This window comes from Microcaecilia unicolor, chromosome 3 (assembly GCF_901765095.1).
Source record: "Microcaecilia unicolor chromosome 3, aMicUni1.1, whole genome shotgun sequence".
Classification (NCBI taxonomy): domain Eukaryota; kingdom Metazoa; phylum Chordata; class Amphibia; order Gymnophiona; family Siphonopidae; genus Microcaecilia; species Microcaecilia unicolor.
Window position 1 is genome coordinate 298,749,205 of NC_044033.1, and position 23,035 is coordinate 298,772,239.

The following is a 23,035-nucleotide window of genomic DNA, read 5'->3' on the forward strand; positions in this document are numbered from 1 at the left end:
ATCCTTCCTTTTATCCCTTGGTCATCTAGCGGTCCACCTGATTCTTTTACTGTCTTCTTGTTTCTAATATACTTAAAGTTTTTACCATGTGTTTTTAACTCCGAGACAATCTTTTTTTCAAAGTCTCTCTTTGCCTTCCTTATCAAACACAAAATACCTCTTCGAAACTATAGCTCGCAATGGACATAAAATAACTCTTCCTGTCTACGATTCCATACGAACCTTATTCTACCTGTCACTACCTTGTATTTGTTCATATGAGAATTGGTGAATGCCTTTACAGTTATATGTACTGTAAGCCACATTGAGCCTGCAAATAGGTGGGAAAATGTGGGATACAAATGTAATAAATAAAAAAAATTATCAGCACATTGCATTTAACTTGCCATCCCTTATTCTGTTTTCTATTATTTTAAGTCAGATCCTTCTTCCAGTTTCTGAAGTATTTTCTTTTAGCTCTAATAGCTTCCATCACCTCACCTTTTAACCATGCTGGCTGTCATTTGGCCTTCCTTCCTCCCTCCTTTTTTAATACATAGAATATATCTGGTCTGGGCTTCCATGATAGTATTTTTGAATAGCATCCTTGCCTGATGTAAAGTTTTGACCTTTTCAGCTGCTCCTCTAATGTTGTTTTTTTTTTTTAAACCAGTCTCCTCATTTCATCATATTCTTCTTTTGAAAGTTAAATGCTAATGTATTGGATTTCCTGTGTGTACTTCAGAGATTGTATCAAATCTGGTCATGTTATGATCACTGTTAGCAAGCAGCCCCAGCACCATTACCTCCTGCACCAGATCATGCGCTCCACTAAGGACTAGGTCTAGAATTGTTCCCCCTCTTGTTGGTTCCTGAACTAGCTGCTTTCATCAAGAAATTTTACCTCCCTAGCAGGCCCTCATGTTGCATTTACCCAGTAAATATTGGAGGAATTGAAATCACTCGTTATTATTGTGTTCCCTAGTTTGCTATCTTCCCTAAGAAATGCAAAGTGATGCACTTAGGGAATAGAAATCCACGGAAGACGTATGTGTTAGGCGGGGAGAGTCTGATAGGTATGGGCGGAGAGAGGGATCTTGGGGTGATAGTATCTGAGGATTTGAAGGCGACGAAACAGTGTGACAAGGCGGTGGCCGTAGCTAGAAGGTTGTTAGGCTGTATAGAGAGAGGTGTGACCAGCAGAAGAAAGGGGGTGTTGATGCCCCTGTATAAGTCATTGGTGAGGCCCCACCTGGAGTATTGTGTTCAGTTTTGGAGGCCGTATCTTGTTAAGGATATAAAAAGAATTGAAGCGGTGCAAAGAAAAGCTACGAGAATGGTATGGGATTTGCGTTACAAGACATATGAGGAGAGACTTGCTCAACTAAACATGTATACTCTGGAGGAAAGGAGAAACAGGGGTGATATGATACAGACGTTCAATTATTTGAAAAGTATTAATCCGCAAACAAACCTTTTCCAGTGATGGGAAGGTGGTAGAACGAGAGGACATGAAATGAGATTGAAGGGGGGCAGACTCAAGAAAAATGTCAGGAAGTATTTTTTCACGGAGAGAGTAGTGGATGCTTGGAATGCCCTCCCGCGGGAGGTGGTGGAAATGAAAACGGTAACGGAATTCAAACATGCGTGGGATAAGCATAAAGGAATCCTGTGCAGAAGGAATGGATCCTCAGGAGCTTAGTCTAAAAGATCACTCACTTATGTTTCCTACCTTTCTCTGTAGCCACTTTGGGCTGCGCTCCACTTCATCTCAAAGGTATTCAACTGGGATGTCAAATAGATACTTCTGTGTCCTTACTCTCACTCTTAGAGAGCCACAGCCAGCACTCCAGAGTCTTCTCCACAGAACCTTCTTATAGGGGAGAAGACTAGGGTTGTATGTAAAGTTTTGGCACAGTGTAAGACACTTGGGTTCTCAGTACAATCTAGAATGGATACAGATTGCATCTTTAGGAAACCCCACCACAGTGCCCACTGAGAGTATCATGGTTTACCTCTCAGCATCAGGATGTACTATTAAAAGAACTCTCTTCCTAGCTATTTAGTGGAAACGGTCAGAATGTGAAACTGAACCTCACACAAGATGACTCTCAGAACTATCTACATAGCAGGAAAAGTGAGTTTCCTAGCAGACAGGCTATGCAAAAACCAGGTACTATATACATTTGACACTGATCCCCTATCCTTAGACTAAGATGGGGTTGATATACAGATAACTTTATAAGATAACTGTACAAATCTTCACTTTTAAATTTCCCACCCTGGCAACCGATTATGTAACGTGATATAATTTTAGTTTGGATCATGCCTACCTCCCTACAATGTGCACATGTTTCAGCAGGCGTTTTATTTACTACATAATGCAATTTTTACTTATTATGTTTAATGTTTGATGGGGTTTTTGGGCATTTTTGTTATGTCTGATTTTATTATGTATGTATTGTTATGTCGCCTAGATTTGTAGATAGGCATAGTATAAGAAATTTTAAATAAATAAAGTATAATGTGCACTTACAAGCATAAGTGCGAGCTATGCGCTCAGTGGCATTCTATACAGTGAGCACGCAACTGCCTTTAGCATGCAAATGCAAAGGGGGTGTACATGTAGGCGGAGCATGGGTGGCACATGGGTACGTCTCCCACTTACGTGCACAAATGATACAATACTGTAAGTTGTGTTGATAATGTGATTGTTAAATTAGCTGCTAATCGGTGTTAACAACCAAGTAACTGCGTAACTGCCCTTAGTCTGGATTCTACAAACTGAGCGCACATAATCCAAAGCACATAATGCAAAGGAGCCTGGACTAGGGAGGGGAATGGATGGGTCAGGACATGTTTAGCAATTACACACAGGTTATACCATACTATCACTTAGTGTTAGGCGTGAGCATTTGAACCAGCCACGGAGCTAGCATAGGTGCTTATGCTTAAAGTTAGGTGTGTAATTGCAGACTTACACTCGTTTTCTATAACAGCAATTATCCGCATCATTGTGGATATAGAATTTGAACTTAGCACGCATTATCCCAGCACCTAATTTCAGGCGACCTACAGACAATTACCCCCACTGGACTAGATTCTATAAATGGCACCTAAAAAATCATCGCCGAAAGAAGAGGTGCTTAGCAATATTCTATTAGCCTCACTTAAAATTAGGCACGGCTTACAGAATATGCATAGCGCCTGTCCCAGTGACTAAAATTTAGGTGCGACCATTTACATCAAGTAAAACCTGGTATAAACGCCCCTGCCTAATTTAGGCACAGATCGGGCATATTCTATAACATTGTGCGTAATTTTTAGGAATGCTAACAACCAACCATGCCCTCCCATGGCCACGCCCTATTTTGTGATCTACATATTAGAATTTACGTGCCCCACTTGCACGTATAAATTCTAATTAGTGCCAATTAGTGCCAATAATTGCTTATTAGTGGCCAATTATCAGTGATTAGCTTGTTAAGTACTTAGGTTTCATGCACAAATCGGCTATGTGCACAACTTTACTCACCATTTATAGAATCTAGGGAAATGTGTGTTACTTTATATGATTAATAAACTAAATACAATAAATGAATACATTCAGTTAACAAAATAATCATAAACATCTCTGAGGAAAATTCACTATCTTGTTCCCAACCAGGTTGGCGCATTTCACAAGAAGGAGACTTACTATGGTCTAAGCTAGGTCTCAGGCCAACCTACTGTATTATCTTTCGCCAAACGACTCGATGTATAGCCAAAAGATAACCAGTAAAAAAGGAGGAGGGATTGCAGACATGCTGGTTATCTTTGAACTGGATAGTACTGATATTCAGGGCTATCCAGTTAGAGAGGACCTTTATAAACCTGGTTGGAAAAAAAATCTATGTCTTACACTGGATAACGTTTTTCAATTAAACAAGTTTCAGCTCCATAGACTTAACAAGCTCAGTTTTTGAGTACACTATGGGGGAATTCTGTACAGTTCAACCAAAGTTAGAAACCTGAATGATCTGTGCTAATATTCTGTAAAGCAGTGGTGTAACCACACCTCGACTTAGGGGTGTCCAGAGCCCAAAGTGGAGGGGCACATTTTGGCCCGCCTTCCCGCCACTCTCCCCCTGCATTTCCTGCTGCCGCTTCACATACCATGGCTGGTGGGGGTCCCCAACCCCCACCAGCTGACGCATTTGTCCAGCGCTGATTTCCACTGTATTGACTGCCCTGCTGTTCTCCTCATGTCGCATGCATACTTGTTTTAGTGAAACTGAGCATGCACGTTCATGGAAGGGGAAGAGCAGGACAGGCAATGCGGCGGAGAGCCAGATACCAGCGCCGGACAAACACTTCAGCTGGTGGGGGATGGGGACCCCCACCATCCAAACCAGGGTCCTGAGAACCAATTTGGGGGGGCCAGGCCCCTGTGACCCCCCCCTAGCTACGCCACTGCTGTAAAGGTCATTCCGCATGAAATTCTTTATGGAATACTAGTTTAGCGCACATTTTCACACAACTTTGGGAGCGAGCATTTATGCCTGCCAAAGGCTAGTGTAAATGCTTGCACCCAACTAATGGTAGTTACATACAAAAATTACAGCATTCTATAACTACTAATCCTGGGAACATCCCTGACCTGTCCATGCCCCTCCCTTGGCCACACTTCCTTTGGAGTTGCATGCAAGAATAGTGGCATAGGGCATAAGGACTGCCAATTAGTGCTTGTTAATGCCAATAATTGATGGTTATCACCTATTTGGTCAATTATTTTACATACGGATCTGTGATCCATACTCAAAATTGGGCGCCCAACCCAGAGGTGGACTGACCATTGGGACAATAGGGCAGTGCCCAATGGCCCACAAAAGTAGGGGGCCCATTGTGATCTAACCTCTATCTAGTTTAATCACTTTTGATAGGTGGTTAGGGGCCCAAGACCCTTTTTGCCTGAGGGCCCAGATCACTCGCAGTTCGCCCATGGCCCAACCTATACAGAATCTAGGGGTATATAGATAATTATAAAAGTTATCTGGCTATCTTTAACTGGATATCCTATGGCTAAATATCAACCCCAAAGACACAGTCTGCCACCCTTAGACTGAGTGATAACCAGATAGTGGAGCTGAGGCATCCCTTGTCTTTAAACAGAAAGACATACTACTATTAAACATTTCAGTAATGCTATTAGATGTACACAATGCTGTATAGACACATAAAAAAGGGATGGTTCCTGCTCCAAGAAGCTTACAATTTATTTGAGACACAGATGAGGTAAATTATCTTTATATGTTTAATGTGAGAAGGTTAGGGATTTTGGATTAAAAGTAACCTCAAAATGATGGCTCTTCAAATGGGGACTTAAACAAAGCAAGAGACAGAGTGAGATGCACCATCAGTGCAGGACAACCAGGTACTGTACCTAATTTGCTAATCACCTGTTTTCTGATTTAGAAAGGGCAATGTTCCTGGGTACTGATATTCTGTTTCTGGACAGAACATTACTGAAATATTCAAGAAAGACTAAAAGAACATTTTCTTCAGAGGTATTGATGACCTACCAGAAGGTGAAAAGAGCCACAATGCCCACGGTGACAGAAAGCTGAATCATAAGGATAGCATAAACCTGAAAGGAGAGACCAGACTAAATGTGAATCATGACACTGTGTGCATTTACAATATAAACAAGGGTCTACACAATGGAGCAGTGAAGAAATGGTCAAATTTCAGCTTCAGGCTCAGTGCCCACCAGGGGCATGGCTACGGGTGAGCTTGAATGGACACAGGCCCACCCAATCTTGCAGCCAATCAGGTGCATCTCTCACCTTTCACACCCCATGGGTTCAATATCTCTTTATCCCTTCCTTCCCCCCTCCTCCACATGGGTCAGGTATCTCTCTCTCTCCCTCACCCTTCAAACTTGCATGTTTTTTCACTGGCTGCAATGAAGCCAGACTGCCTCTTGCCAGCCCAGAAAGCGTCCCCTCTGCCACGATCTGCCTTCTCTGATGCAACTTCCTGTTGCTACGTGGGTGGGACGCAGCACAGGAAAGCTCACCAGACGTCTTGCTTCATTGCTGCCAGTGAAAAAGCATGCAAGTTCAAAGGATGCGGGAGAGATGCCGGATCCACATGGGTGGGAAGAAAGAGATGCCTAACCTGGGGTGGGAGGCAGGGTGGAGCGAAGGAAAGAGATGATTAGTGCCCACCCAAGTTAACTCTGGGCCCACCCGAAATGTCAGGTCTGGCTCCATTACAGGTACCAGCTTCCATTTTTTTCTAGATTTTGAGATTAATCTACATCTCTACTGAATGTTTCTTAGGTGCTGCCACACATGGTTCTTTAATTCCCAGACTGTTCAGCTTTCAAGGTCAGGGTCATGAAACATAGGGGTCATGTTATGTTTGCTGTATTCCATGGTTATCTTCAGATTTACCTCTGTCTATCTGCCATCCCTTTTCAGCTGTAATAATGTACACAGACAGCCTAAGTCTAGAAGAGTTTGTACTATTTCAACCCAGTGTAACTGCATCGTTTCTTCACTGACCTGACGAGGAGAGCACAACCTATTGCATCCAACTTAATGTATCACCTACAATGTATTTGTGGAGCCTTATTTCTACAAATTCACCTGCACTGTTAGATTGTCATAATAATACTGCTCCTGTAAAGCTTTCTAGATAGCAGAATCTGGGTGAAATCCTAGATTTCACACTATGCTACAACTACCTGGGTGCCCTCCCTCTGGAAAACATTATGTTGGCAAGCTAAGGCCCCTTCTGCAGTTATGGAGTTCTCGAAGATGAGAGGGTTAGGAAGGTGTAGGTATTGCACTCCTAGTCCACACCTTTCTGATGAATATTCTCCGTATATTCTTGTCATCCCAGCTGAAGTCTGTCAACATCTCTGTGTCTCCAGAGTACCCTCCGTAGGATGGACTGGTGCCTGAAAAAGGGTACGAATGAAATCCTTCAATCTCCAAGAGACTGGGTGCTCACAATACTGGCTCATAACCTTCAAGTGCAGAGAGAGATAAAGAGATCCTGAATCACAAGACATGCATGGAGTGGAGGAGTAGCCTAGTGGTTAGAACACTGGACTGAAACCTGGTTCAAATCCCACTGCTGCTCCACATGATCTTGGGCAAGTCACTTAATTTTCCATTGTTCAGTTGCAAACTTAGATGATAAGCCCTCAGGGAACAGGAAAGTATCTACTGTACCTGAATATAACTCACCTTGAGCTGCTCTTGAAAATGTGTGCGCTAAATCCAAACACATAAGAGGTATAAACACTCTACATGGTAAAAACGCTGGGGATATACTCATAAGAAGCTACAGACTGGCAGAATGCAAAGGCTGGAGAACAATGCATAATGATCAGATTGTGATTCACAAATAAACAGTTCAAGACTCCACTGTGTTTGGTCTTAGGCAAATCACTTTAGCCCTTAGTTTCAGAATTCCCGGCTCTGACCATTCCATTCCCCTTTGTTTACTAGATGAGTTTTGTGATTTTGAGTTTAATCTGCCAGGCTTCCTTCCCATAGAAACAGAACGGGAAAAGTCCCATTGTCAATCAGGCTCTCTGTAAGCATGTTTCAGCTAAAAGCACTAGATAAGACTATAATAAATAAAGTCGCTCAGTATATGCTCAGAATTTATTTTAATTTTAAAAATATTTAAAACCACCTTTTTGGACCATCATCAATGTAAAGCAGCTCACACAAAGTTAAAACTCTCCATCTATCTCCATGCATTTCCCAGATAACAATACATCAAGAACGCTGCTAACCTGACTTTTCCTTCCCACAGCCCATATAAACGCCAACATAATTCAGTTGGATGAGGCCATAATTGCCGCCTACTCGAATCTTCTGAGCATGCAGTGGGTGCAAACATAACAGGGCTGTCCCCGAGAAAGCCTTCTTCTCTGTCTTTTGCTTATTGCTTTAATAGAAGAGATAGCACGCTAACATTTTTGAGTCAAATGCACTGGTCTTGTGGAGGAGTGCAATAGAATCTTTTCCCATAAATATACTGGGCTCACATCCCTCAGAGTCATGAAGGCAACAAGCATTTTAAACTTAATTTATAATAATATTGGCAACCACATATATAACCAGCACAGAGGTAACCCTAACCCACTTTCACCCCTGTCATTATCTTTGCTGAACTTAAGAATATAAGAGTTGCCCTTCTGAGTCAGACTATGGGTCCATCTAGCCCAATATCCTGTTTCCAATAGTGGCCAGTCCACATCATAAGTATCAGGCAAAGTCCCCAACAGTAGCAATATTCCATGCTACTTAATCTCAGGGATAAGCGATGGCTTTCCCCTTGTCTACCTTAATAAAGGTTTATGGACTTTTCCTCCAGGAATTTGTCCAAGCTTTTTCTAAACTGTTTTTACCACTTGCTTCAGAAATAAGTTCCAGAGCTTTAAGTGAAAAAAATATTTTCTCCTATTTGTTCTACATTTGCTACTGTGTGACTTCATAGAATGTCTCCCTAGCCTTTGTACTTTTTGATAGATTAAAAAATCGATTTGTGTTTACCCATTCAGGATTTTATAGACCTCTATCATGTCTTCCCTCAGTCATCTCTTCCCCAAGCTAAAGAGCCCAACTTCTTTAACCTTTCCTTATATGAAAGTTGTTCCATCATCTTAATCATCACCTTAATCATTTCAGTCACCTTTCTTTGTACCTTTTCCAGTTCTAATACATCTTTTTTTTTTTTTTTTTAGCTGCGGCAACCAGAATTGCACACAATACTCAAGGTGCAGTTTCACCATGAAGTGATACAGAGGCATATTCTTTGTTCCTTTCCTAATAAGTCCTGAGATTCTGTTTGCTTTTTTGAATGCTGGTGCACACTGAGCAGAATATTTCAATATATTGTCCATGATGACACCTAAATCTTTTCCCGTGGTGGTGACTTCTAATGTCAAACCTCACATCATGTAGCTATAATTTAGGTTATTCTTCCCAATGTGCATCACTTTACACTTATCCACATTAAATTTCATCTGCTATTTGGATGCCCTGTCTTCCAGTCTCCCAAGGTCCTCCTGTAATTTCACAGTGATTTAACAACTTTGAATAGTGTTGTGTCATCTGCAAATTTGATCACCTTTATCATTGTTCCAATTTCCAGATCACTTATAAATATGTTAAACAGCACTGGCTCCAGAACAGATACCTAGGGCATGCCACTATTCACCTTCCTCCACTGAGAGAATTGGCCATTTAACCCTACTGTATGTTTTACATCTTTCAACCAATTTCCAACCCAGAAAAGAACATTGCCTCCTATCCTATGGCTCTTTAATTTTCTCAGAAGTCTCTCAAGAGCATCTTTGTCAAAAGCTTTCTGAAAAATCTATCAACTGGCTCATTTTTATCCACATATTTATTCACACCTTCAAAAATGTAGCAAATGTTTGAGGCAACTTTCCTTGGTTGAATCCATGTTCACTCTGCCTAATTAAACCATGTTTGCATACGTGTTCAGTCATTTTGTTCTTTAAAATAGTTTCTATCATTTTGCCAAGCATTGATGTCAGGTTTACCAGTCTGTTGTTTCCCAGATCACTGCTGGAATCCTTCTTTTTTTTTTTTTTTTAAAGGCATTACATTGGCCACCTTCCAATCTTCAGATACAGTGGATGTTTTTAATGACAGGTTATAGATTACCAATTATAGTAGATCTGCAATTTCATTTTTGAGTTCTTTCAGTACCCTGGGAAGTTTGCCATCCGGTCCAGGTGATTTACTGCTCTTGTCAATTTGATTTATTATATCTTCCAGGTTCACCAATATTTCTTTCAATTTCTCTGTACCCTATCTTCCTTCGTAAATACCATTTCTGGCACAGGTAACTCCCTTATATCCACCTCAGTAATAAACGAAGCAAAATATTCATTTAATTTCTCCACTAAGGTCTTGCTCTCCATGCGAGATTCTTTAATTCCTTGATGATCTAACAGTCCAACTAGTGGATATGGGGATTTCTTGGACATTTGACTCCCTCACAGGCTTTCTGCTTCTAATGTACCTGAAAAAACTTTTGCTATAAGTTTTTGCCTCTACAGCAACCTTCTTTTCAAATGATCTTTTAGCCTTTTTATCAATGCCTTGCATCTAACTTGCCAATGCTTATGCTGCTTCCTGTTTTCTTCACCTCATCTTTCAACTATGCTGGCTATCATTTGGCCTTCCTATCACCTTTTTTGATACGTGGAATACAACTGGGTCTGGTCTTCCAAGATGGTATTTTTAAACAACATCCATGCCTGATTTATACTCTTAACCTTAGTAGCTGTTCCTTTTAGCTTTTTTAAAACCATTTTCCTCATTTTATCATAGTTGCCTTTTCAGACGTTAAATGCTGCCATAGTAGATTTCCTTAGTGTCTTCACTCCAGTTATTAACTTAGATTTTATCATATTATGAACACTGTTTCCCTGTGGACCTAACATCATTTACCTCTCACACTAAGTCTTGCAATCCACTAGAGACTAGATTTAAAATAGTTGCCCCTCTTGTTGGTTCCTGGACCAGGTGTTCCATTAAGCAGTCATTTATTTCATCTCGGAACTTTATCTCCCTAGTATTTTGCTCAATAAATCCTTCATGAAATCTTCAGGGCACTTTTCTGAGAGAATGTTTCTGAGAGCAAGTTTCCTGAAGCACCTACTGAGCGAAACAGGGCTTCTGTTGAGAAAGTTTAGAGCCTCTGCTCAGGATATGGACAAAATTGTAGTTTGTTTGATGAAGATAAGTAATTGATGCAAAACTATATCTGAAACATTTTTTTCAATATAAGTCTTCATTCCCAAAATCTTGGGAGGGGTTTTCTTTATTGCACTTTTACAGTGGGTTATGTGGCCTTTTTATGGCACTCTTTTCTTATTGTTTGTACAACTTGGGAATCATATTGTTAACTTTTGATTTTTGTGGAGTGTTTGATTGATATATACCAGTCTGGTACAAGTTATGTAGCAATTGGATGGTGAGTACTGATTCATCAGGAAAATGGTATATAAATGTTTAAAAAAATACATAAAACTGAGGTCTTTTTTCTCAACTTCTAGTTTTTATCATGAGTGCATAAGGACCAGTTTCTGCTTGAAGCCACAGTTTTTTTGATTTTCTTGATTGTGAGCAGCGCCATTTCCTATCAGCATATTATAGTCTTGTCAAACTTGTTAGCTTCCCTAATTTTTGTTGACATTTCATCATTTGTCTGTTTGTTCTGGCCTTGCAGACAGTAGCATAGCCCTACCAGTATTCTCTTTCCTTTTACGTATACAGAGTGAAGCAAAAAAAAGTAACCCCCCTATAGTTTTTTGCAACTTTCTCAGCAAACGCTTTGAATTTCAATGAGAATTTTATGTACTTATTTAGTCATCATACTTTGAATTTGAATAATTTCTCTTTGGTAATATGATAATTTACAGATGGAGAAATTAGACCTTACCTACTAACTTGCTTTCCTTTAGTCCCTCCAGACTAGAGACCTGCACGGGAATGGGATTCACGGGAGTCCTGCGGAACCCGTGGGGATGGAAGCAGTTTTGCGGGATTCCTGCAGGGATGGAAGCAGTATCTCTGCAACTTCTCTACCAACTCTTCCCTCAAGCAGGCCTTCAAATTCACACTCCAGTCCACTGGCAAGGACCTCCCTCTCTCCATAGCTTCTGGAAAAATCTAACACAACTTCTAGTAATACCCATAGCACTGAGTATTACACTCTCCCCCCAGCAACGAAAAGATGATTTGCCTGGTTCCATTTCAGGAAATCATCTTCCCTTGTTCTCAAGGGCTAAATTTCTTAGGTTTTGTTCTCCCTCTCCTTTAGAGCAACACAAACCCTAGAGAACGTTATCAACTTCATTCAAATATAACAATATCCTTATAACCCAAATACTTTGCATGTGTTACTCCCATCAGTCACCCTCAACCTTACATAAACATTTTATTCATCATCAACTTTTTTCCCTTTCATTCCCCTCCAAGCAAATTTATCATTTACTCTTCAATCCCATTTCTACCCACCAATCTCTAGACATATCAATAATTTTTCCTCTTCTCTCCAACCAGAATCTCCTCCTTGAGAGAATCTTTCACTGTTACCATGGGTCAGTTTTACTTCCGACCCCTAGCCAATTTAAACAGGACACCCAGGTAACCACAGGGTAGCAAACTGATTAAACAAACTTTATTTAGGCCCTGATTTTTCTTTTCTCTCCTAGCAGCTTGAGTCAGGACACCCAGATAAAAGAAGGGTGGCAACCCGCTCAGCCTCAGCCATACCCTCTTTATTTTTGTTTCTTTTTAGCAGTTAGCGCCGAACTTTATTCAAACAAAAAAAAACTTTTATTTAACATAATCTTCTGATGTTTTTATTTTTCCCCCCGAACCAACATATCAGAATGCAACCCCTTTCTGTTATGTAATGGACATAACACAACTCTTCTGCTGTACGATTCCCTAATGTGGCTGTGCCACATGAACTTTATCTTACCACAATATCACTTTGTATTTGTTTACACCGGAGTCTGCAAACACCTCTCCGGTACTATGTAAGCCACATTGAGCCTACAAATAGGTGGGAAAATGTGGGATACAAATGTAACAAATAAAAAAATTATCTGTAATACTCAGTATCACATTACTTTCCATCTCTCCACATTACCTAAATGGGTTTCTATATTCCATTTCAGTTCCCCAAACTCCATTGAGTTTTCATACCAAAGCCACTTCGGATCAGGCTTTTTGAACCATTACACCAGGTAATTCAATAACATTATTTTTTCTCTACCATTTTACATAGCAGGACTCTCAAATAATTCTCATAATTATTTTGAGATAAAGTTCAACTCAGTCCAACCAAAACATCAAACGGGACCAGGCCCATTCGCCTTACATCGACTTGGTCCTCCCAGTCATCTCATCTGCGTCCAAGCCCCATCCAGTCGGGCACGTGAGAGTCTGAAGGACCCCCCAGTGTGATTCTGTCTTGTACCCTCTTCAAGTTGTGCCCAGAGGGATATTTTAATCCGATTCAGCCATTGTGAGAACTCCGTTCCCCAACAGATTGGGCCACACCCAAGGTGCCAAGTGCGGCTCTCTTCGACTCTGGCCTCAGCCTGGTCTGGATCTCCCTTCCGCAGGCTCCACCAGGTAATTTGCGACTCATCCCAATTCCGCACATGGCACAGCTGCCACCAACTGCATGGCTGTTTCATTTCCAACCACACCCAGATCTGGTCTTGGGGTTCTCCAGCTTTCTTTGGGCTGTACTAAGGCTCAGCTTGCTCAGTTCAGGTATTTCCTGTTCTTTGCATCCCCTGAACCAGTTCTTGTAGTGTACCTCACAGGGTTACACCCTGGCCTTGAATAGGCTTCCCCAGGCTGTGGATCCCGCTTCCAGGCTGGAATCCCCTTACCCACATGAAGCTCTATCTCCTTCTCAGTTACCACAATAGAGGGGCAGCAATTACTCCTTTACTCAGTCTGCACTTATTTCATTTACGCCAGGATCCCCAAAGCTCCCAAGGGTCCTGGGGGGGGGGGGGGGTACAGGCAACCAAAGACTTCATGTACCTGATTCCAGACTCTTATTACTTTCCAAGCTCCACCCGTGCTGTCACTCTCTATAAGGATTCACTTTATTCCTGCAACTTCTCTGCCAACCCCTCCCTCAGGCAGGCTTCCAAATTCACACTAGCCCAATGGCAGGGACCTCCCTCTCCCAAGGGCCTCTAGAAAAATCTAACACAACTTCTAGTAATACCCATAGCCTAGGGTATTACACGGACAATATTTCTGAAAATGCTACCCTGGAGGCTCTGGCTTTCACCTTTCTACCTAAAAGCCTAAATTTGGCTTCCAGAATCTCCCTCCCACATGTTCCTAAGCTTTTAGTACCCAAATGAACCAAGACAGCCGACTCTTCCTCTGTACTGTCTAAAATCTTATCTAGGTGGCGCATCACGTTCAACACCTTCACACCAGGCAGGCAAGTGGCCAAGCAATCCCCACATCCACCCAGTTATCTATATGACTAAAATTGAATCTCCAACTAAAATGGCCATTCTAACCCTTTCCTCCTGGGCAGAAGCCCCTGGCAACACTTCCCTGGTGTGAGAGGATATTGCATCCCCTGGCTACGGGATCACTTCCTGTCTCTCCGAGGTAATGTTGTCCTTTCAGGTAACCTTTCTCCTCCATGGCAGAACAGAGATTGCCAGGCTGGAGGTGAGACCTCTCTACTAAGTCCTTGTAGGTCTCCTCTAGATACCTCTCTGTCTGCCTCAGCTCCTACAAGTAGCCCCAAGGGATCACTCATTCCCTGAGCGCTAGGGGCTCTTTGTTCTGAGTACACACATATGACCTCTCACCAACTGGGAGATAATCAAACATATAGCACTTAGTGCAAAAGACTGGGTAACCCTCATCTTGCTGCTGGAATGCTTTCTGCATATTACTATCAGTGAGTTGTTAATTAAGTTGTTAATGGAGTAGGAGTCCCTTAAGATTACTAGTTATATGCTATTGTTTGCTGCAGTTTATTTATGTGGAGGGGCATTTTTGATATGAAGTCTAAGTCCGACTTTAGACGTTTTGCAAAAAATGTCCAAAATCTGAATAGAAAAGAAGTTAATTTTCAAAAAAGAAAAACGTCTATCTTTTGTTTTCGAAAATACTGTTTCTAACAAGGTTTTCTGCTTTGGACGTTTTGTTTTTTTGGTCCATTAAAAAAAAACGTTCAAGTATAAAACATAGAAAATCAATCCATTGGGATGTAGGAGGGGCCAGCATTTTTAGTAGATTGGTCTCCCAGACATTCCAGGAGATAAATGGGGCATCCTTGGGGCACTGCAGTGGACTTCAAAAACATGCTCCCAGGTACATGTCTTACCATTGTTTCCTTTAGCTTGTCTGCTAAGCCGTCCAAAACTCCACTCAAAACCCACTGCCCACAACTGTACACCACTACAATAGCCCTTATGGGTGAAGGGGGCACCTATATGTGGGTACAGTGGGTTTCTGGTGAATTTTGGAGGGCTTATAGTTTCCCCCACAAATGTGACAGGTAGAGGGAGATAGGGACTCCATGAACCTGCATGCTGCTCTAATAGACCTGGCTCTAACATCTGAGACTGTCATAGAGGCTGCTAAATCATATTTGTACTCACATTTGTGGGGGGTGGGGTCAGTGACCAATGGGGGGGAATTGGGGGGGTCACCCCTGATTCCCTCCAGTGGTCATTTGGTCATTCATGGCACCCTTTTGTGCCTTATTCATTATAGAAACAGGTCTAGCGCAAAACGTCTTAGTTTTAGTCCTGGACACTCTTGTTCCATTATGGCTGAAAAATGTCCAAGTGTTAGGAATGCCCAGATCCCGCCCTTAACAAGCCCCTGATACGCCCCCTTGTGATTTGAACGCACTTCTAACGGACTTCACAGAAAAATGCCTAAAAATTGGTTTAAAAAATGCCAATTTGGATGCTTTTGTGAGAAAAACATCCAAATGCAGATTTATGCCACTTTTTAGACGTTTTTCACTTTTGAAAATGAGCTCCATATTCATTCATTTATTTTTATGTTTTCCTCAAAGACCCAAAAACACTGTCCGGTCAATATTCAGCCAGTGGTAGTCAGTGGGTTTTTTTTTTTAACACTGACCACCACAGGCTGAATTAGGCCCTCATATTCAGTGCCAGCACCTATGCAGGTACTGAGACTGAATACTTGGACTGTGTAAAGGTTCTGGATGTGCTCAGAATGCAAGCAGCCAGGGGAGGTATTCTACCTGCTGCCTGGTTAGCTAAGAGGGTAGCAGACTGAAATATCAGGTAATTTCCTAACAACCCCCTGAAGCATTGTCACCCTCCCAAACCCACCCCTTCAAACATGATCCAACCCTCCTTCTCAACCTCCCCCCACAAAAAATTGATCGTTCCAATCAGATCCCCCTCCTTTAAACCACTCCCCCCACAAGACGGCCCCTATCCCAGACCCCCTTGCACCTGTACCCCCCCCCCCCCCCCGAGCTTACCTTTTAAATCAGTGACGGTCCAGGGGTTATCGAGGCAGGAGTAATCCCCACGTACTCTTGCCTATCACAGGTCCTAGTATCATAAGACCACTTGCTAGAGGTCACGGCAGCCATTTTGACAGGGGACCCATGATGGACAGGAACAAGTTGGAATCACTCCTGCCCCTTCAACCCCTGGACCACCATATTGATTTCAAAGGTAGGCCCTGAGACATCTACAGAGGGTGGGAGGGACCATGCTGGGGGCAATACAGCACTTGGGAAGGGGGTTGGGGAGATTGGATCAGAGGCCTTTACTTTCAAGAGGGGAATTGGAATGGGGTGGAGGGTTTTCAATGCTCTTCGGAGGGAGGTCAGGAGAGAGAGGGGATTGGAATTGGAGATGGGTTTGAGGACTAGAGTGGAGAGATCGGGGGAGCCTAGAAATGGGGGGGGGGGGGGGGTGGAGAATCTGATTGATGTCCTGGAAGTCATGCAGGTGCCAGCTGATATTCAGTGCCTACACTCGCAAATCTAAGCATTGCAAGTTAGGACTGTTTTTTATGTGTTACTATCTTGTCACTTAGATACATGGGCACCAGCATTGAATATGGCCCATGCCCACATAACTGCTAGCTTCTCCCCAACTTTGTCCCTGGACTGCTTAGGCTCTACCTGGTCTCCAGGAATATTCAGTAGCACTGCCCACTGGATAGGTTGCAGACTATGAATTAAGCAGGCAGGAGCTCAGAGTGGGTGGAAGCAATGATGGATGTATGGGACTGAAATGCTAAAAAAAAGCATTTCTTTAACTGCTAGCTGTGCTCTATATTGATGCTATAGTAAACTCCAAAACAGAAACTTTAAATACTAAACTATACTTTAAAACATATTTTCAGGGCCGCCGAGGGAGGGGGGGGGATGAGGGGGGCAAAATTCCCCAGGCTCGGCCTCCAAGGGGGGCCCAACGTCCGGGTCTCTTTCTCTCTTCCCTGCTCCTGACGGGACCTGAGCGATCGCGTCCTGACAGGAACAGGAGAGAGAAAACTCCGGCACCGGGCCCCCCTCCAGCGCTGCTCTTCACTCTACTGCCTTGTCAAGTGGCTGCTTTTCCCCTCAGACTGCAAAGGCTTGGTTTTGAAACCGAGGATACACGACAAGAGAGAAAAAGCAGCCGCAGTGGCATAGCAGGCATGGAGTGAAGAGCAGCGTTGGAAGACTTCTTCCTCTGGCGGGGTCTCGGGATCCTCGCCAGCCCCAAGGTATTTGAAGTGGCTACAATCCTGAGGGGGCAGCAGCGGCGATGATCCTGGGGGGGGGGGGGGGGCAGCCCTGCCCCAGGTCCGGCGGCGGAAGCCTTGCCCCGGGCCCGACTCAGTCTCTCGGCAGCCCTGCATCTTTTACATGAAACTCTAACAGAGTTAGAGTTTAAATAATAAACTGTTCTCTAAACTGTCTTTGCTAAATAAGCAGAGTAACTTTAAAAAAATTACCTTTTTTAACCCCAAGTCTACGAATGCAATTTCCCTGGAGGTAATATACTCACCAGTGAAGTCTTCTTCACCTCAGCAGGTTCTCTCAGCACCTCTTCAGGTGTTACATAATCTTTACTGAGAAGCCAAATATACATTAGTCTAGGTGATAGGATAAGACCATATAAATTCAGTCCTGTTTATGTGGTTACCTTGGCCAGTTAAGTGCTGATTATCGGCATTTAACCAGCCAAGTGTGTTGACTCTACCCCAGGACATTAGTCTAGATGATTTAGCACTATGAATTGTATTACTGTCCTAAGATTAACTTGCCCAAGAAATACCTGGAGCTGTTTCACCAAACACAGTTGATAGTATTTTTTTTCAATGACTTCCCTCACCTGAACCTCCAGTGTTCACTTTGAGTAGATCCCAATTCCTGGACTCTTAACTCTAGATGACATGTTTACTGTTACATCAAAAAGTGATAAGTTAACTAGCGCACAGGGCTGGGAATCAGATCCTTCAGTTTTGTTTGTGGTTAGTTTTAACCAGTTAGCTACCATTCAGTCCGCTACCATAACCATCACCTTTGAAAGATCAATCAGGAAGGAACCTCACTCTAGACTCTGCCACAGCAGCCTGATCTGAATGTTATCAGCATATTCTCTTAGGCTTCCACAGCTGGCATCATCATGAATGTTGCAGATGTCTGGGACTTGCCACGTCTGAGTGAGTGGAACAAATGTTTCAACCATTGTGCTGTGGCTTTTTTCAAACACGGCAAGACCCAGACAACCACAACAATCGTTATCCACATAGATACACTGTATGCTCTTATCCCCAAATTTCTAATCAATGCACCCAAAAAGGACAGATCTCCCCCATTTCCTCAATCTTGTTGAATGCCTATCTGTCCTTTTTGGGTGCACTGATTTGAAATTTGGGGATAAGAGCATATAGTATATCTATGCGGATAATGATTGTTGTGGTTGTACTGAGGCTCAGCTTGCTCAGTTCAGGTATTTCCCAGGAAGGCCTACTTTGGGAAAATGGTGGTTCATCGTGTATTCTTGGAAAGTGGAGAAATGCTGAAAGACTGCAAAATTACTAAGCAAAATGTACTTGTTAGCACTGTAGAATCAACCAAAGCCCTGGAAAATGCCCTTTTCTTTCCAGTATAAGCTCCCACAGGTATGCTTGACAATACTGAAGCACAAAAACATACAGCTAGAATGCAATTAAGCAACACCTGAGTCTAACAATAAATCTGATAATGCTGTTTACATCTGGCAGCCTCCCATAAGACTTGTTTTGCACTCGTTATTAGGTCACCTGAGATTTTGATAATGACTACTGACTCTGACAGAGGAGGACAGAGAGAGAGAGAAAGAGGGAAGGATGCATTTCAGAAACAGAAAGAAAATATGTAGAGAAATACAGAAGTATGAGAAAGAAAAAGAGTGAAGGGGAAAGAAACCAGAATAGCAACATTTCTTAATGACTATATTACAAAGTGATGAAATACTAGCCTTGGCTGTCAAAGATTTTGATACTCAACCATTTACATGTGACTCTGCCTTGTTGTGTCATTATTAGCCAAGGCCAAGATTCACAGCCAACCCCTTCTCATTTTCCAGAAAACAACAAAAACATGCAAGCATGACTCCTCACCCCATGTCATTTCTTTCTGATCGAGGCTGGCCAAAAGATGGAAGGAGGAGAAGACACCTTGACATGGAGGCTCCTCAGGACTGTGCAGGCAGGGCTGCTGATAGTCAGTAAGGACAGGATGATGGAGGCTGTACTGATGATGTGTGAGCATCATAATTGATGTGATGATGATGATGATGGTGGTGTCAACTGGTTCCACATTTTCACCACAAGTGGACCTGGTTTTACCACACAGCCTGCATAGACTTATCATGCTTTTCCATTTAAAAACTGTATCTTTTTCAGGCTCTTCCCCTTCGCCTGTCTCGTGATTTTCTTTCGGGTCTCCAGAATCGCTTGTTTCGCTTTATCTGGTCCAGTAAGCGGCCACGGCTTTCCAGAAATGTGCTGCATTGAGACCAGAAAGAGGGTGGTCTAGGTGTACCAAATGTATTTTGGTATTACAAAGCAGTCCAGGCTCAGGCCGCTATTGAATGGTTCCACGCGAGCCCCCAGAAAAGGTGGATTGGTTTGGAACAGGTTTCTGCAGGTCTGTGCCCCTATGTGGCTCCCTTGGATATATCGCTCCTTAAATAGAGATGTTTGCCCTTCAATACTTACCACTTTTTACTATTGGGACAGTTTATTTGCCAAGCCTGACCTGGTTCTCTCGAAACTTACGCCGGTAACAAATAACCCCCTTTTTCCACCTGGTCTTGAAACGGGGCCTTTTTCAAATTGGTTTTCTGAGGGATTGGAGACCTGGGGTCAATTTTTTGATGAGGGTATACTTATTCCATTTGACACACTGGTTGAAACATATGCTATTTCGCCCAGGGAGTTTTATGCGTATACACAAGTGAAGCACTTTCTTCAGCTGCCATAAGGGATAAGGTAACAAGAGAGGCTTCTTTTCTGGAGGACTTGTGTGCAGACTCTGGGGGAACGCGGGGTCTTATCACTTACCTATATACTTATCAGTGTAGGCAGATGCAGCCTCCCGTTGAGCATCATTTGCTTTGGCGTCGGGAGCTGGGCGTGACAATAGATGATGATGATTGGAAATTTATGGAACGTGCCTTATCAAGAATCTGTATTTCAGTCCCTTTTAAAGAAAACGCTGTAAAAGTTTTATATAGGTGGTACTTGACCCCAGCACGCCTTCACCATATGTTTCCAAAGATATCTCCATTGTGTTGGAGGGAATGTGGGCAAAAGGGTACTATGGGTCACCTGTGGTGTTCATGTGTTAAGGTTCTGGCTTTCTGGAAAGCTATTCAATACAGACTTCAGAAGTGGCTCTCTAAGCCTATCAAGTGGTCCCCTGAATTTTTTCTTTTCCAAAAAAACCCCACCTGGCCTAACTACATCTCAGTCATTGCTGGTTAGGCATGCAATGTCGGCCGCTAGGGTCACTCTGGCTGCTCACTGGAAGTCTCCTCAAGTTCCTTCATTGGTAAAATGGTTAAATAAACTCTGGTACATTTGCGAAATGGAGAGACTGTTGGCCATACATTGCAAAACTTTGTCGAAATGGGAAGCTATCTGGGAACCTTTTGTGTCACATTGTTCGTGAGGAGATGAGGTGGGGGCGGAGGTTTTTTTTTGTCCTATTCTTTGGGGGGGGAGGGTGTTCGGAAAAACCCTGTTATAAATTCCTGAAGTATTCTGTCTATTAGCTTTCTAGTTTTGAGAGAATAATATATTATCTATCTGTTTTTGAGGCTCGTTTGAAGTCCTTAGTGGGGTTTTACATTTGCGTTGTATTTGCTATTGAGATGCATTTGCATTTGTATTGTTTCTCAAAATCTAATAAAGACTTCTATAAATTAATTTTAAAAAAACTACCAATTTATAAAGGCCGTGTGGTAAAACCTGGACTGGGTTAACATATCCTGAAAATGTGGGGTAACTTATCTACTATATATTAACATATCCTGAAAATGTGGGGTAACTTATCTACTATATATGGTAGGGATGCTACCAAAATAACAAGGATAATGATCACGTTGATTGGGGTTGATGATACTGTGTAGGCAGTATCCACAGCCGCAGGGTGGGAGGCAGCCATGGTCACTGCTTAGGGGTGACACAAGGTGGCTGAATCCAGAGTACATGACTGCATGATTCTGGAAGGAGACCTGGTGGATGGCCCTTGCCTAGGATTGTCACTATGATAACCAGGCTAGGTATTTGGTGAAGGTGAGGGTCAGAGAAGAGTGGGCCCGAGATTCAAAAAGAAATTGAGGGCCTGATATTCAGCCAGCAGTGATCAGCGTTTTGCTGACTGCAGCTGGCGTTATCCCCAGAAATTGGGTCATGTCTGGGCTCCAGTATTAAATTTCTCGGTTTATGGAGCTGGCGAATACATAGCCGATTAAGTGTGATATTCAGCACTTAATTGGCTGTGGCGAACCATATAAGGATAGGACCACATAAATTCAGTCCTGTTTATATGGTTATCTTGCCCAGTTATGTGCTGATTATCAGCATTTAACCAGCCAGGTGTTGACTCCACCCCAGGACACCCCAAAAATAGCTGGTCTCATGTTGAGCGCTAACTGGACATTTTCAGTGGCACTAATCAGTTAAGTGCCGCTGAATATGACCAGTTAACCCTGAACAATCAATTTAACCAGCCAGGAGCTGTTTAAATTGTTCTGAATATCGACCTCTGAGCTTCTAAATTTAGGCTCCTAAAGTAGGATCTTAAATTTGTACCCTATATTCTGCCAAGATTGAAAGTCTACATTTTCAGATGAAAAGTCATCTGAATTTAGGAGCTTAAAAGTTATGCTTATAATGTAGCAGGCTGCCAAAATGCTTTGTCATTGCAGTTGCAGACAGAACATTCTGGGGTTGATATTCAGCTGGCAGAGCTTAGTGTTTTCCTGTTTGCCACTGGCGTTATGCCTGGAAATTCAATGCCAAGCTATGTCTGGGCTTCGGCATTGAATTTCCGGGGTTGTAGATAAAACATAGCCAGTTAAGTTTGATATTCAGCACTTAACTGGCCATGGGGCACCACATAAAGGTAGGACTGACTTTTATGTGGTCCAATTAATTCAATTACTTAACCAGCCAAATGCTGACTGCTACTCCAGAACATCCCCAAAATAGCTGGTTTCGTGTTGGGTGCTAACAAAACATTTTTTTTCAGTGGTGCTAATCAGTTAAGTGCCACTGAAAATGGCTGGTTAGTCCTGAACAAGCGATTTAACCAGCCAGGAACCGTTTCTGGCCGGTTAAGTCACTTTGAATATCGACCCATCTGAAGAGTTACCAAACGTGTGCATTTCCCTGGACAAGTCCTCCTTTTCAGGGAACTGTCAGGGGTCCAGGCGTTTTTTTCCAGCCTGCCCATTTGTTCGGATTTCTGGGCAGGCAGGCATGCTGACTGGAGGACGGGCAGACTGGCCTTCTTCCCCCTACCCCTACTGTAACGTATCCTGGTGGTCTAGTGGCTTCTTCAGGGCAAGAAAGAACCCCACTCTTTCCTGCTTACTGCCGCTGCTTCTTGAAAATGGCTGCTGAGACTTCAAGCGGTGGCCTCACAATACTTCCACAGAAGTCTCGACAGCCATTTTCAATAAACGGCGACAGCGAGCAGGTCAGCAGCAGCGGGCAGGAAATAGTGGGGGGTTCCCTGTTGTTGTTATAGGACATATAACGACAACAGGGAACTGAATCAGAAGCTCCACAATATTTTGTTTTACTGCACGTTATTAGAGTGACTGGGACTTCCACTAACTACAGCTGAATTAATCTGCAAAGCACCAAGTTAAGTGATTTTTCAAGTGTCTTTTCAGCTTGCGATAAGGAATTTAAACATCATCAATAGTAGTTATAATATCCTCTTAGGTAGGTGGGAGGCATAG

General features: G+C 42.7%; 1 protein-coding gene across 1 annotated transcript in view; it reads right to left on the bottom strand.

Moving 5' to 3' along the window:
• Window positions 1–23,035, bottom strand: part of FAIM2 (Fas apoptotic inhibitory molecule 2) — a 147,091-nt gene that overhangs the window by 88,092 nt on the left and 35,964 nt on the right. The window contains exons 3-4 of the mRNA XM_030195455.1: window positions 6,828–6,925; window positions 5,541–5,605 (exon numbers count right to left, since the gene is read on the bottom strand). Of these exons, the coding sequence (XP_030051315.1) occupies window positions 5,541–5,605; window positions 6,828–6,925 (163 nt within the window). The remainder of the gene's footprint in view (window positions 1–5,540; window positions 5,606–6,827; window positions 6,926–23,035) is intronic.